The 13,218-nt window shown below is 38.3% G+C and overlaps 1 protein-coding gene across 1 annotated transcript in view; it reads right to left on the reverse strand.

Annotated features, from left to right (window-relative positions):
- Window positions 1-507: 507 nt before the first annotated feature.
- The window catches only part of si:ch211-196i2.1 (collagen alpha-1(I) chain), an 85,309-nt gene continuing 72,598 nt past the window's right edge, over window positions 508-13,218 (reverse strand). Inside the window, exons 49-68 of the mRNA XM_046374762.1 lie at window positions 13,157-13,210; window positions 12,212-12,319; window positions 12,010-12,063; window positions 11,841-11,894; window positions 11,582-11,635; window positions 10,792-10,845; window positions 10,356-10,409; window positions 10,210-10,263; window positions 9,935-9,988; window positions 8,962-9,015; window positions 7,861-7,914; window positions 7,692-7,745; window positions 7,085-7,102; window positions 6,723-6,776; window positions 6,405-6,467; window positions 6,040-6,205; window positions 5,583-5,692; window positions 4,414-4,494; window positions 4,010-4,192; window positions 508-3,765 (exon numbers count right to left, since the gene is read on the reverse strand). Coding sequence (XP_046230718.1) covers window positions 3,616-3,765; window positions 4,010-4,192; window positions 4,414-4,494; window positions 5,583-5,692; window positions 6,040-6,205; window positions 6,405-6,467; window positions 6,723-6,776; window positions 7,085-7,102; window positions 7,692-7,745; window positions 7,861-7,914; window positions 8,962-9,015; window positions 9,935-9,988; window positions 10,210-10,263; window positions 10,356-10,409; window positions 10,792-10,845; window positions 11,582-11,635; window positions 11,841-11,894; window positions 12,010-12,063; window positions 12,212-12,319; window positions 13,157-13,210 — 1,527 coding nt within the window. The 3' untranslated portion in view covers window positions 508-3,615. The remainder of the gene's footprint in view (window positions 3,766-4,009; window positions 4,193-4,413; window positions 4,495-5,582; window positions 5,693-6,039; window positions 6,206-6,404; window positions 6,468-6,722; window positions 6,777-7,084; window positions 7,103-7,691; window positions 7,746-7,860; window positions 7,915-8,961; window positions 9,016-9,934; window positions 9,989-10,209; window positions 10,264-10,355; window positions 10,410-10,791; window positions 10,846-11,581; window positions 11,636-11,840; window positions 11,895-12,009; window positions 12,064-12,211; window positions 12,320-13,156; window positions 13,211-13,218) is intronic.

Genomic DNA, 13,218 nt, shown 5'->3' on the forward strand with positions numbered 1-13,218 from the left:
TAAAAGACCATTGCAAGATCCTGTCTGTTGACACACATTGTACTACTGCATAAGTCCAGTTAGGACAGATGGTAGGTCAAATGTAAATATGATGTGTATGATGTGACCTTTCACATGCCAACCATGCGTTTAAATGAATACTTTTAGATATGCTGGCTCTCAGGGCTTTCAGTGTCAGCCTGTCTTTCAGCTGTTTTGCACCATTTTGTTCCAAACTGAAATATCAGACCAGCTGGATGATTTAAGGTGAATTTTTGCAGACAATCACGGTCCACAGAGAATGAAATCTGATGACTGGTGATCCCTTGTGCCACCATGAAATTGACAGTTGTAGTTTTGAGTGAAATGTCTAAACAACAGTTGCAGTGAATTTGGCACATGCATACTTTAGATGATCCAATGACTCTTCTTCTAAAGAAATCATCTGGTCAAACCTTAATCGGTCCAATACTTTAGCTATAGTCTATTAGCAAAAAACTAATGATGAAAGACACTCAGTCAACATTCTCTTGTTTTTTTTAAATATTATTTATTTTAAGTCAGATGACAATTCTTTGAATGAGCTGATGGAGGGATCACACAAGATATATGTCCAGCATGTCATTGAATATTCTTGAACATGATAATTTGTACAAAACAAATAAAGTAATAATCATCTGTCTCAGCCAGCTAAGGCAATCATATAGTAAGAGGATATGACAAATCTGAATACAAAAAGAACACTGAACATTAAACACCAGGCCAGAAATGCAAACCTGTGGCTGTAAATTCCAATTGGTCTGGTTGAGATTAGGATTAAATAAATCTCTTCCCTCTTATATAGCAGTGGTACACCTCGAGCTCACGGACAACTCGCAAGCAGTAAAATGGGAATTTGGTATAAAATAACAAAATTTTGCTTTTGGTTTTTCCAAGCTGCAAAGCTGATGTTTTGGATGAGCCAGTAGACTCTGTTCTCAACATAAACTCCCTGAGATCTCACTCAAATGAATCTTCTACTCCCGACAGACTGTGCAACAAACTACTCACCACTCACTGCTGACTGCCATTGGATACAAACACCAAATCCTGATTCTGCTGAGAAGTTACAAGACTTGCTTATTTTTCCTAGACCCAAGCACTTCTTAGATTAAATGAAGCAGAAATTCAGGTTGAAAGCAATTATTCAGTGTTAAGGGGATGGTAATAAGCATTTATTTTTCATCAGGGGGCCAAAGAAAGTCTGCAGGTCCTGGGTAGTACTTTTGCATTTTCTCTACAGCCATACTTAAGATTAATCTTTACAGTACAGTGAAAGAAATTACAGCAATCTCCTGGGAGGAAATAGGTCTGAGTACTTAACTCAAGTCTTTGGTTTACGTGAAAATAAGAGAAAAAAAAATAATCTCCTCAACATAGTTAAATTTAAGATTTCTCTTTTTAAAACAATAAATAATGTAGGAGAGTGGAATGTCCTAAAATTGTTGTAAAATGCTGGTACTGGAGATTGAAGAAAAATTCGTTCCTCTATTTTATTTTCCTTTCATTCTTTTAAAGCAATCAAATGTGTTGATTTGTCTTTTGATACATAAATTTTGACAGGGTGTTGAATATCTAATCATCTCAGGTGCTTCTGCGTTTTGTCCTTTGGTGACTGATTGATGCTCCATGTGCCTATTTTGCATTATTGTTTAATATCAGATGAAGACCTACAGCTAATACTACTTTACATTTTTGATCACAGTGTGCAGGAGTTCTGCACTTTCAAAGACAAAGGTGGTGTAATTATTTTGTATTCTTATCTTCAATAAATCTCATGGAAAGAGAAAATCAATGCTTTAGTCCATCTCTCACATCGATTTCCCTGCCCTGTATGAGACATTCATTCCCAAGCTCACTGGTTCCGCCTAAAAATGCAAAGCTCACAATATGTTGTTACAGTTTGATTAAAGAACATGTCATCCAGTGTCAGTGTCTCTCTTTCTTTTATGTTTTGAACAGTTTTTGGACAACAATGGAGCTATATGGCACAGAGGAAAAGAACACATCATGCTTTAAATACTCACTATTAGGACTTATGCAAAGTTGGTTTAGTTCTTTTCAAGGATTTATCCTTTACCATTTCCAAACACTAACATTTCTTAAAGGTTTACTATGCAGGATTTTCTTACCGACTGCTCAAAACAATCAATCTCACACATCACTGATGACCCAATAGAACTGTGTGGCAGTGTCTGAATCTGCAGAAACCCTTCCCTCTATCTGTATTTCCTTATTTTACTGTTTTTAGGATGTCTCTGGCTGTCAACAGTTTTGGAGAAGGACAGTTGATTGTTAAATCTCATTCCCAACACATGAAGTACAGACACTGAGCAATCAACTATCTGTCACACTTACTGTACCTTTAAATGTGTGTTCATAAACAGCATGTGACAAATAGTGTACCTTTAAGGATTCTATATGTAAAAATGTGAAGCAATTTACATTTTGTGTTGCACTGACGATGCACTGACTTTCTGGTGAAGGAATTAGGAAATCAATAAATCCACTCATATAGTATTGTGCTATTAAAAATATTACTGAGAAAGCAATCTATGGTCAGCCAGGTCGATGTAACTTAGCTAGCACTGGTTGCTTTGTAACATAAGTTGCAAATGGCAAACCACAGTTCAAATAAGATTACAGTAAAATTACTGCAAATATAATTTATTTTCCAGCAATTAGTATTGCTCAGGACTATGGTGATGCTCGCCTGTGCCCAAGGAGTACGAGCAGCAGGATAGTGACTGCTGTTCATTTAACGACTGCTGGCGTCATTACTAACAGAGGATTTCCTAAATTTCCAAATTGCAACTTTAACCCTTGTTTAACGCTAAACTACAAAACTGACCGACCTACTGTGGAAACAGCAGCTTCAGTGCCCATGTATGTATCATTAATGTATCATTCCTGAGATATAAAACGCATACAATTATATGAAACTGTAAAAACTATGAACTAAGTTTATATTTTATCAAAATGAGGAAATTTGGTCGTGCAGTTGACAACAGACGACATCAAGTAAGCATAAAACAATAAAACAGTTCTTTTGTTTTTTGGGATTAAATAAATGTTGGTCAGCACCTTGAGACAGTGACAAGTGACATCTGAGTTCACTTCCAGTTAAAAGTAGCGAACAGTTTACTGGCCCGGTCACATACAGCCAATGGGACGACAGTAGCTGTGTCCCCAATGCAGAACACATTGTTAAGAGGTCAGTTAGGACAGCCTGACTTTTATATACACAATAGATTTGGCTATGACAGAAGCCCGAAAGCACATACCAAAAATCAATTAGAAAAAAAACATTGTATAAAGGATAAAAAACATACATTTTTAAATTATTCAATATAAGATAAATGTCTCTGTAAACAAAAATGACTTCTCCATGATGAATGTCTTGTGTTCTCTCGAATTCGGGAATATAGAGTAACTTAACTTGAGAGATCAATTCTCTCAAAACAAGAGGAAAAGGAAGTGACATCTTCGTGAATTTGAAGCGCTGTTCCTGCTCTCCTCTTGGGACCAATGGTTTGAATAGAGGTTTGTGTCCTGGACCTGCGAGTCTTCTGGGACGGCTCACCATTCTAGCATGCTCTAGCTGAAACAGACAGGCCCGACAGTGAAGCCAAAGTGGTGTGTAAAGTTTTCACCTCCCATTACTGCTATGTCTCTCAGAGGAAGCAGCTGGAGGTCCTCAAACTCGAACACAGACTCTCGAGGTCCAGAAATGGTCTCCTCTCCCGGCTGTCAGACAGAAAACAGAATATATTTTGTTTATATTTAATTGCTATTTAATTTGCTGTGAAAAGTAAATGAGTAAATACAATGAGGTTGGAAAAAGTTAGATGTTACAGAGAAATCCCAGGCCAGCTGACATTTTTCCTCAACAAGATTTTATATAATAATAACAGCTGCACGACTCATAGAGTCTCAACTTCTCAAGAGCACAGCAGAAAAGGAAGATGTAAAAAAAAAAAAAAAAATGTACCACACAATCTTGAAGTGCTCCAAGGTAACTTTGCTTCCTTGTGTCAGTGAGGAACTTGACATCTCTGTCTGTCTGGCCCAGTCTGTGTCCTGGATGACAGGAGTAGGTCATGTTCTGAATGGCAGTGCTGCTGTGTAACCTCAGAAAACGCATCTGGACCACATTAGCACCTGGATAGTAAAACTGATAGGAAAGGAGTAAGAATGTAATTATTATTAACGATTTGAGCCGGTGCAGACATTTAGCCTCGACATTTAGCCACATTTAGATCTCGTTTTGGATTGATGGCGCATTTACAGTCTTGATATTTTATAGATATGTTAGAGTGTCCAATAAAGTCAATGAGTGTAGCTTTAATGGACATACTAATCAGTGACTTGCTCTCTTGAGAGGGATTCACTCACCTGAAACCCCTGCTCCAGCCTGCTGAGCCACTGAAAAGAGCCTTCTTCAGAAAATTCTTCCATCCAGGCTTTCATTGTCAACTGCAGGCGGAGAAAAGAAGGCACACATTTGCACATTTAAATGGAAGTCCTGCTTTCATATGAGCACATGTCAGCGATGTTCAGACAGCTGCTGATGAACTCTGGATTAGCATGCAGCTCAAGCGTGAACCAGAAGTAAATTGACTACCCTAGCGTGATATGCATCCACTGCATGCTACCTGAGACCAATTCATATTATTCTATGGTTGAGGGAATCAATTCCTTTTGTACTATTTACTGTATTAGAGTGGAGGTGAGGGGTGTGCTGTTATACAATCTGCACTGCAGAATGGGAATAATAATATCCATGTCCTGATCGTCCTGAAATCCTTTGGAGGAATGTTGTCTTTCATTTAGCTACTTTGCTTTCCTTCTTTCCGTAGGATGACAACATTTCTATAAATATTTTTTAATAATAGTTTTAGTAAAACAGCACAACAAATAGAATTACCAAATACCTTATTTTCGTATTTCAAAAGGTTAAGCAGCAAAAGTCATAATTTCTCTAGTAAACTGCAAATGCTACCCTTATTCCACTTTACTACAGTATTATTAGGTTTATTAACAGTTGATTTAGCTTGATTTACTCAGGATGGTCTCTTGAGATCTAAGTCTTCTTTACCAGAAAGACCAAAATGACAACACCATTATGATGGCAGCTACACAGGCCACAAGCAGTAATTACAAGATAATGATACAATGCTAAAACACAGTGTAAGCTAACAGTAACATGAGTAGGGAAGGAGCTGAGAAGAAAATAGAAATGTGAGTGAGTGAGTGGATCTCAGAAGTAAAGACAGTGAATGAAATGAGTTAACAGCTAATACTGTTTGAACAGTGTCCTAACTACCACATTAAGATTTAGGCTGGAAAAATACTGAATTCTCCTTGAAAGTGACACAACTGTGTGTCACAAGTTCAAGTCATCACTGCAATAGACTCAGTCATCATTTCCAAACTGTGAGCTAATTGATAATTTATCAAATTAAGATTCTGGTCACAGAACAAGACTACGTAAAGTTAACAGGCACACCACTAATCCAGAGAGTGCAATTTTCTGTAGCCTTTCACTGGTGATGTCTTCATACCTGTGAGTCCTGAGGATGAAGGCAGGTCTGTTTTGATGTGGATGAGAAGCTGCAGTAGGCCAGCAGAGCATCAGCAGGGCTGCCCTGGTTGGGGTCAATGTAATACATTCCTGCAGAGAAAGGTTAGGAAGTGCTCAAATTTCAAGTTTCAATTCATCAACACTGAGTCGAAAGCAAATTTTGGAATTTATCAGAATTTTAACATAACCAGTGTGATAATATACAATCTTCTGTGCATAATCTATCGAAGTATAATAATAATAAGTTATTATTATCGGTATTAATATGTTTGTATTTTATCGCAAAAATTCTCAAACTAGTAATATTTGATAGCTAATGTTGCCAAGCAAATTTATTATGTCAGAGTATGGAGAAGCTCACATGTTGGAAAATGCACACATGTGACAGAGAGATCTCAACATAGTTTTACTGATATTTCACTGTTTCAGGAACTGACCGCTGCTGTATTCAGGGTGACAGAGCCAGAGCTCCAGACAGGTGGTGGCAGGATGCTCCTTGCTGCCGTCAGGAGGGTCCACCAGCAGCCGGAGCTCCTGCTGCAGAGAATCTAGCAGAGTCTGGATCAGAGGATAGTTGGGCTTGTCTGACACATACATCAGACTCTGCACGAGGAAAGAGAATTTAAGGGAAAAAAAAGTTTGATTCATTCAGTTTGATTTGTATGTTAAGTTTTCTCTATTTCATGTCTATGGATCTATCTATATTGATGTAGACACATGTTCATATAAAAAACGGTTCAGCAGCTGCAACCTTGCATTCAGCTAAATACTTTAAATGGACAATAATACACAAATGACTTGCCTTAAGTTGAGTCAGCGTTATATTCAGTGACTGTCCTGGGGGTCCAGGAACCCCAGGTGGGCCCTAAACCACAAAAAAGTGATAAAAATTAGGTACACACAATCTACCATATCAGTATTTGATCCAGACTCATTAAAAGTGTCATTACATCTAACACTATAACTTAAGTTACAGCAAAAGATTGATATATTGCTGTAGAAAACTTTGCATAAATGTATACAATTTGGATGTATGTTATTTATACCGTTTAAGTGATAAGCTCATTATTAACCAATCAAACTCTAATTCAGATTTTCATTTCCTCTGTTGTAAGCTTACTGGGAGCCCCCTCCTGCCGGGTAGACCAGGCAAACCTTGGTAGCCTTTCAAACCCTGCAGGGAGAAGAAAACGTGATAAGCACAACATACAAGCCTGTGCTGTTCTGCACAGCAATGCCACACCATTAATCATAAAGCGCATTGATATGGAAATAAAGACTGCTGCAAAATCCCATTACATTCTAACACCAACTCTAAAGTGTGACAGCTTTATGATTATATATGACATCAACATAAACCACAACAAATGTAAAGATCCTGGTGTAAAGAGTGTTCCGTGCCACTCTCTTCAGATAATGTTGAGTAAGAGCTGCAGTGTTTGATGTGTCAGGACAAGAATGCTTGATTTGACCATATCGTACCTTCAATCCAAACAAACCCTGCAAAAGAGGAAAGAACAGGAAAAGAAAAGGGCATTAGTGTGATTTTCAAGTGTGAAGTGAATTTATCAACAAAGAGCTTCAGAATGCTTTTATCTGCTGCATTAAGAACCCATCAGCCATAGCTTTGCAGATTTTATAACCTGAGTCAATGGATTTTCCCCTAAGATGCAGTGGGTTGAACACAATCATTATGTACTGCTGAACTGTGAATGATTCAACAGACTGGCAGCTGCAGAAAAGATTTGTTGGCTGACGGATAACACTTTACGGGAATGACTGGAGTTATAAAACAATATCATTTCCATCACACGTTCCATTTCTGTGCCATTTTCTATTTTTCAGTAATGATCTGGGTAAAAGTATCTGAGTGACAGAGAAATTTGCCTAAATTCAAAATATATAATATCCCTGAAGTGGAAAATACATAGCCTGAATAAACTTTGTGTGTAAAAAATCACCAAAATCATAAACAACATTAAAGTTAAAGTGTTGAAGATGGATATAACAGCCAGCAACCAAAAAGTACAATAAATAAAATATGTTAAATAATAATAATGCTGAATAACCAAATCTCCATGAAACTTACAGGCAGTCCTGGCATGCCCGGTAAACCCCTCGATCCTGGTAGACCAATATGTCCCTAAAAGAGAAGAAGAGGGAGAGAGAAGTAAAGACATTCAAATCAAGTCAAAATTGAAGCTTCAAAACTCAAGAGGGAAAATAAGAGTACAAACAACAATCTTAATTTTGTGCACCTGCTCTCCTTTCAGGCCCTGTGGTCCTGGCAACCCAACAGGACCACGAATACCCTGCAAAAGAAAAAAAGAAAGAAAATGAAATGTGTTAGAAAAAGTCATCTCACCCAGACATTTTAAACTTTTAACTTATCTTGCCAAAAATTACTATTGTGATGATGTGCTGAAGGAGCTTTCTTATTCAAGGACAGACTGACCTGCCCAACACTGTCTGGGATTGGCTTACCCTGTTATTCTTGCCCTGATCCTAACCAACCCAACCAACAAAAGCAGCGAATACTAAGCAGTCAGCATGTGGGAAGCTTAAATTCATCAACATTCTGGAAAAAAAAGTGGGTGTGTGGCTGAGGACCAAAATCGAAGGACCACGTGGATAAGCACTCCCCTCTCAGAGCAACTCAGGACATGAACCTCTTGGAGTTTTCTACTGTGTGTCATGCAGTTTTCTACACAACCGTGACAAAATGTCTCAAACACCTCCACAGCTACTGTTACAAAAGCGCTCTGGCCAATAAAAATATATTGAAATATATATATATAATGTGTACAAAATAACACGTGTTGCAATTCAACAGCACCACAAAGCAGATCCTCCAAAATGGCCACACACTTGACTTTTCTCTATACTCTGGCAGTGACAGTAACAAGAAAAGACAAAAAAACATTTACATTATAGGTATTGCAAAAGTAGACTTAAAGTCTGTTGGACAAAAACTGCATTACTCAAATGCATGACGTTGTGCTAATGCCCGGTTTATATATATTAAATCAGAAGACCATCTTACCACTTGAATTTCCTTCACAGTAACTGTCCTTACAATTTCAGTTAGTTTACCTTTACTAGAGGATCTACTGTGCCTGCAAAAGCAAGTTCGCTAATCATTAAATGATATAATTTCTTCTAATGATGATAACTTATGATCAAGCAGTTTCCTTTTCGCATAAGTGAGCGTACTAGTGCCATCATAATACCAACACATGATAATCAATATGTCCAGGGATATGTTTTACTTCTTAACTATGAATAATGGTAAAGTAAGATGCTGTTGCTGCCAAAACATTATCATTATTTGTTTTGCAGATTATCTCCACAGCTCCTACCTTCATGCCATCAGCTCCAGGTGGTCCAGGCAGTCCTGAGTCTCCTTTCTCACCCTGAGGACACAAACAATGTGAAAAAGAGCCTGAGCATAATCACAGCTCAGCACTAATATTATATCTAATTCCTGCTTGTTAACCCTATCAGTCCCTATTAAGGATCCACATGTATGCATCAAGTTCAGCTATGTGCCACTCTCATGAAGAGGTGGGACAGACCACTGCTTTGAAAAATCAAACGGCCTTCAGGTGATCAAACCCATGTTATTATTTATTGGTTATGATGCAGTTATCAGCCCATGGTTGCTGTAAGTTACAACAAAAAGCACATGTTTCAGATTAGTTAACTTACTGTAATAAGCCATTTCTGAATGAACCAACACAAAAATACTATTCCATGAAAAATCTTCACTGTTCACTGTGACGACCCCTCCACGCCACTAGCTGTGCTGTGATTCCTCTTTGTGTTCTGTCTTGCAGGGGTCGTCCACAGCTGATGAGCTGCACCTGGGCCCGGTGCAGTGCCTTGAAAAGGCCTTTGGTCCTCAGTCTCTCTCTACTCCTTCATCTGTCCACACGCACCATTTGAGTGCTGCGGTGTTGCAGGCTCTTTCGTTTTGTTATCTTGTTTATTTGGTTTTGCATCCATACAGTCACACATCACCATGCACGCCTACACTACTGATACTGACACTGATTATTGTTACTATTATTTGGCGATTTGTTATAATACTTAATAAATTTTGTTTATTTTGGAGTTATCCTCGTCTCTGCTCCCGTTCTTGGTTGCAGCCTTTGAGCCGGGTTGTAACATCACTAAAAATGTTTCTTCATTTTCAAACAGTCCTGGTTGTCTTGAGAGAATAAAAATACACTACACCTCTTTTGGGAAACGCAAAACAGAAGTAGGGCTACTTTTTACTGAGGATAAACCATTAACCAAATGAAGCTAGAATTACTTTAACAAAACGTTTACCTCTTTCCCCTTTTCACTTTGATCCCCCGGCTCTCCACGTAATCCTGGGATTCCCTTGGTGACAAAAAAAAACATATATGAGGTGGATATCAATTTACTGACTAAAACGCATTTTAATTGTGAAATTCATTACATCATTGATCTCTTCTCTCCCAATCATTGAATGGGACAAATTGCTGAATAGGCAATTTCAAATCCAATGTGTGAACATGTATGGCTACGATTAAAAAACAAAATGTCTGAATGGATGGAGGTGAACAAATAAACTGACTTACGATGAGCCCTGGCCACCCGGGGATTCCAGTGTGTCCTATGTCTCCCTTTTCCCCCTAAATAACAAAACACGATCTACTGTAGGTTCATACATCATAATTAAACCAGATGAACACAAAGCCTGTGGCCTTGTTTCCATATATCTCACCTTGGGTCCTCTGTCCCCTCTGGTCCCCCTGACTCCGGCCTTGCCTCGTTTTCCCTGTGGACAAGTTTGCCATGTTTTTAAATTAGGCAACAGAAAGCATGAAGGAACACACACATGAAACAACCAAATGCGTTATGTATGAAAATGTGCAGTGGCTGTCAGAGTTGCTGTTTCCCACTTCCGACTTTATCCCATGCATACATGCTACAATATCTGCCTGAAAATTCTTGTTCATTCATACGAAACAAAGACTCTTTTGTCACTAAGTTCTCAAAAAGTTATAGCATTAGTGTTACAAAAATGACAGAATATCAACCTTTTTGGATTCATCCCAATTTTAGATTTATTTTTTATTTTATTGTGGATTTTATTTAATTGCTTATTGCTGAATTTTTATATTACTTATTTTCTTTCACAAGACTCAAAAAGCTCTTACCCTCCTTCCAACATGACCCGCCTTCCCTGGTGAGCCATTTTTGCCATCCTCTCCCTGTAGGGGTAAAACACAAACTGATAAGTTAAAAAAAAAAAAAAAAAAAGTCAAATAACACTGTTCGGAAATGCTCCAAGTGGAGTTTTGAGATATTCCTACATTAAGGTAGACTGCATATGGAGAATTCTGTAACTGGCATAAAGGCTATTTTGGGGATTAAAATCATCAGATGTCAGATGTCCCCTCCTGGTATGGAAACTGCCACTTTTGACAACGTCATTGTGAAGATTTACATTTCATTCGTCATAGTGTTATAAGTGAACCGTAAATTGCATGTAGGAGGGGGGAACAGACTTCAAAGAAACGGTTAGTCATTTTGGAAATGGTTATTTATTTTCTTGCAGAGGGTTAGATTTTGTGATTCATAGCACCATCATGTCTGTAGGATAAAAATGAATGCTAGTCACTTGGGGAAACTGGCTCTGTATAAAGGCTAGCTTTCTTCCTGTTTCCAGTATTTATGCTAACCTACTGTAAACAATGTGACCACCGGCAGTAAGTTCATATTTAACAAAACCATGAAGGCAGTCTTCCCATCAACAAGAAAATAAATGTATTTTACCGATTTCCTTTAACTTGTTTCCATTTCATGTTTATATATTTCAGTGATTACTCTGAAATGTAACACATGATTTTTACTTTCTTAGCAATAATATTTCAACAAATATTTTTTTCAAATTAAATATGCAGATGCATACAGACAACAGATCACTTTGTAACATGAGGATCTTACCTTCTCCCCCTTCATGCCTTGCTTCCCCTCGGGGCCTGGTCTTCCTTGCACTCCCTGCAAAGCAGCAATAATTGTACATCATTTTGCTGTTAGGATAGGACACACACACACACACACACACACACTGCTTTGATTGCTTTTTATCAATAAATAATCACTACCAGACTAATGGTACAATTAGAGACCAGCTGCTAAAGGCAAAATATGATTTCATCATTCACAGAGTTTCTGTGCTGCTGTAAGACATCCACACACTTACTGGAGCCCCTGCGGAACCAGGGGGACTCTGGGGCCCCATCTCTCCGGAAGGCCCCTAAAACCGAAAAGGAAGAGGCATGAATAAAGCGAAAATGAAAAAGTCGTCTTCCGTAGTGGAAATTTGCAGCAGAGAAAGTGTTTATGATACTCAGTAGTGGTTTAGCTTTCACCTCAAGTCCTGGCAGACCTGGAGGACCTCGGATTCCTGGCAGACCATCATCACCCTACACAGATAATTCATACCAATCAGGTAGTTTTATGGATATTTGCACTGACATGTATTTATCACATGCATCACCATGCAGACATGCATATAAGGTGGATTTCTCAATGCCATACAATTTATAAGTATAACATGGAAACCTCGCTAACCTGTTCCCCTGGTGGACCCGGAGCTCCTGGATCTCCCTTCAGTCCCTGTGGCCCCGGTTCCCCTTTAGCTCCCTGGTCTCCCTGAGGTCCAACTTGTCCTATTGAACCCTGCCATGCAGACATCACATAAATGTGATACAATCGCCTTGACATGCTATTAGGCAGTTTGTTTTTGCATTTAGTCCAGGCTTAAAATCTGATTTTACTTAAAGTAAATGAAATCAAAATCAGCTTTTAGAGTGAGGTGCTTGGTGACTGATTCAATTGTAATTAGACTTGTAAAATACTTGTTTTACAATTGTTTAATCACAGTCCAAAGTATTGGACAAAGTTTGACCTACCATTGGCACTAGATGATGAGTCAGGGAATCACAAGTTATTGTAGTTGATTCTTGGGGGGGGGCATATATATCTAAACCAAAATTTCATGGCAATCCATTCAATATCTGGTGAGAAATTTCACTAAGAACCATTAATACCAACCTCTGGTGGTTACTGGAAAAATTCAGGCTCCACCAAAGTGATTGACTGGCCAACAGTGACATTCCTAGATGATGGCTAAAACCATGGTGGATGGACTAGATGCACTTTCTTACACTGGCTTACATGTATGTTGCTGTGAGATTTTTTTATATATATACATGTATATATATATATTATGAGAGCTTCAGTTGTTAGAAGATGAAAAGACAAAATGATGCAGTTTAAACTCAGTGTGTCTTTTGTATTCTTTCATCAGCTGTACACCACCCTCTTGTGACTTAAATACCACTGTTTTTAGCTATTTTTTCTCTCCATCACTTCAAAATGTAGTCCTCATATGAGCACTTAATTTACTGCTGTGACAGTACAAAGGGGACATCATGCATTTCAAAATGTTGCTTCCATCAGCAATACAAGAAAATCTGCACAGGCAAAAACTTTCTGATACATGAGAATACTTACAGGAGGTCCCAGGCCCCCCATGTCTCCTCTGACACCACGCACACCAATTATTCCCTATGTAC

The sequence above is a fragment of the Scatophagus argus genome, chromosome 20 (assembly GCF_020382885.2).
Source record: "Scatophagus argus isolate fScaArg1 chromosome 20, fScaArg1.pri, whole genome shotgun sequence".
Lineage (NCBI taxonomy): Eukaryota > Metazoa > Chordata > Actinopteri > Scatophagidae > Scatophagus > Scatophagus argus.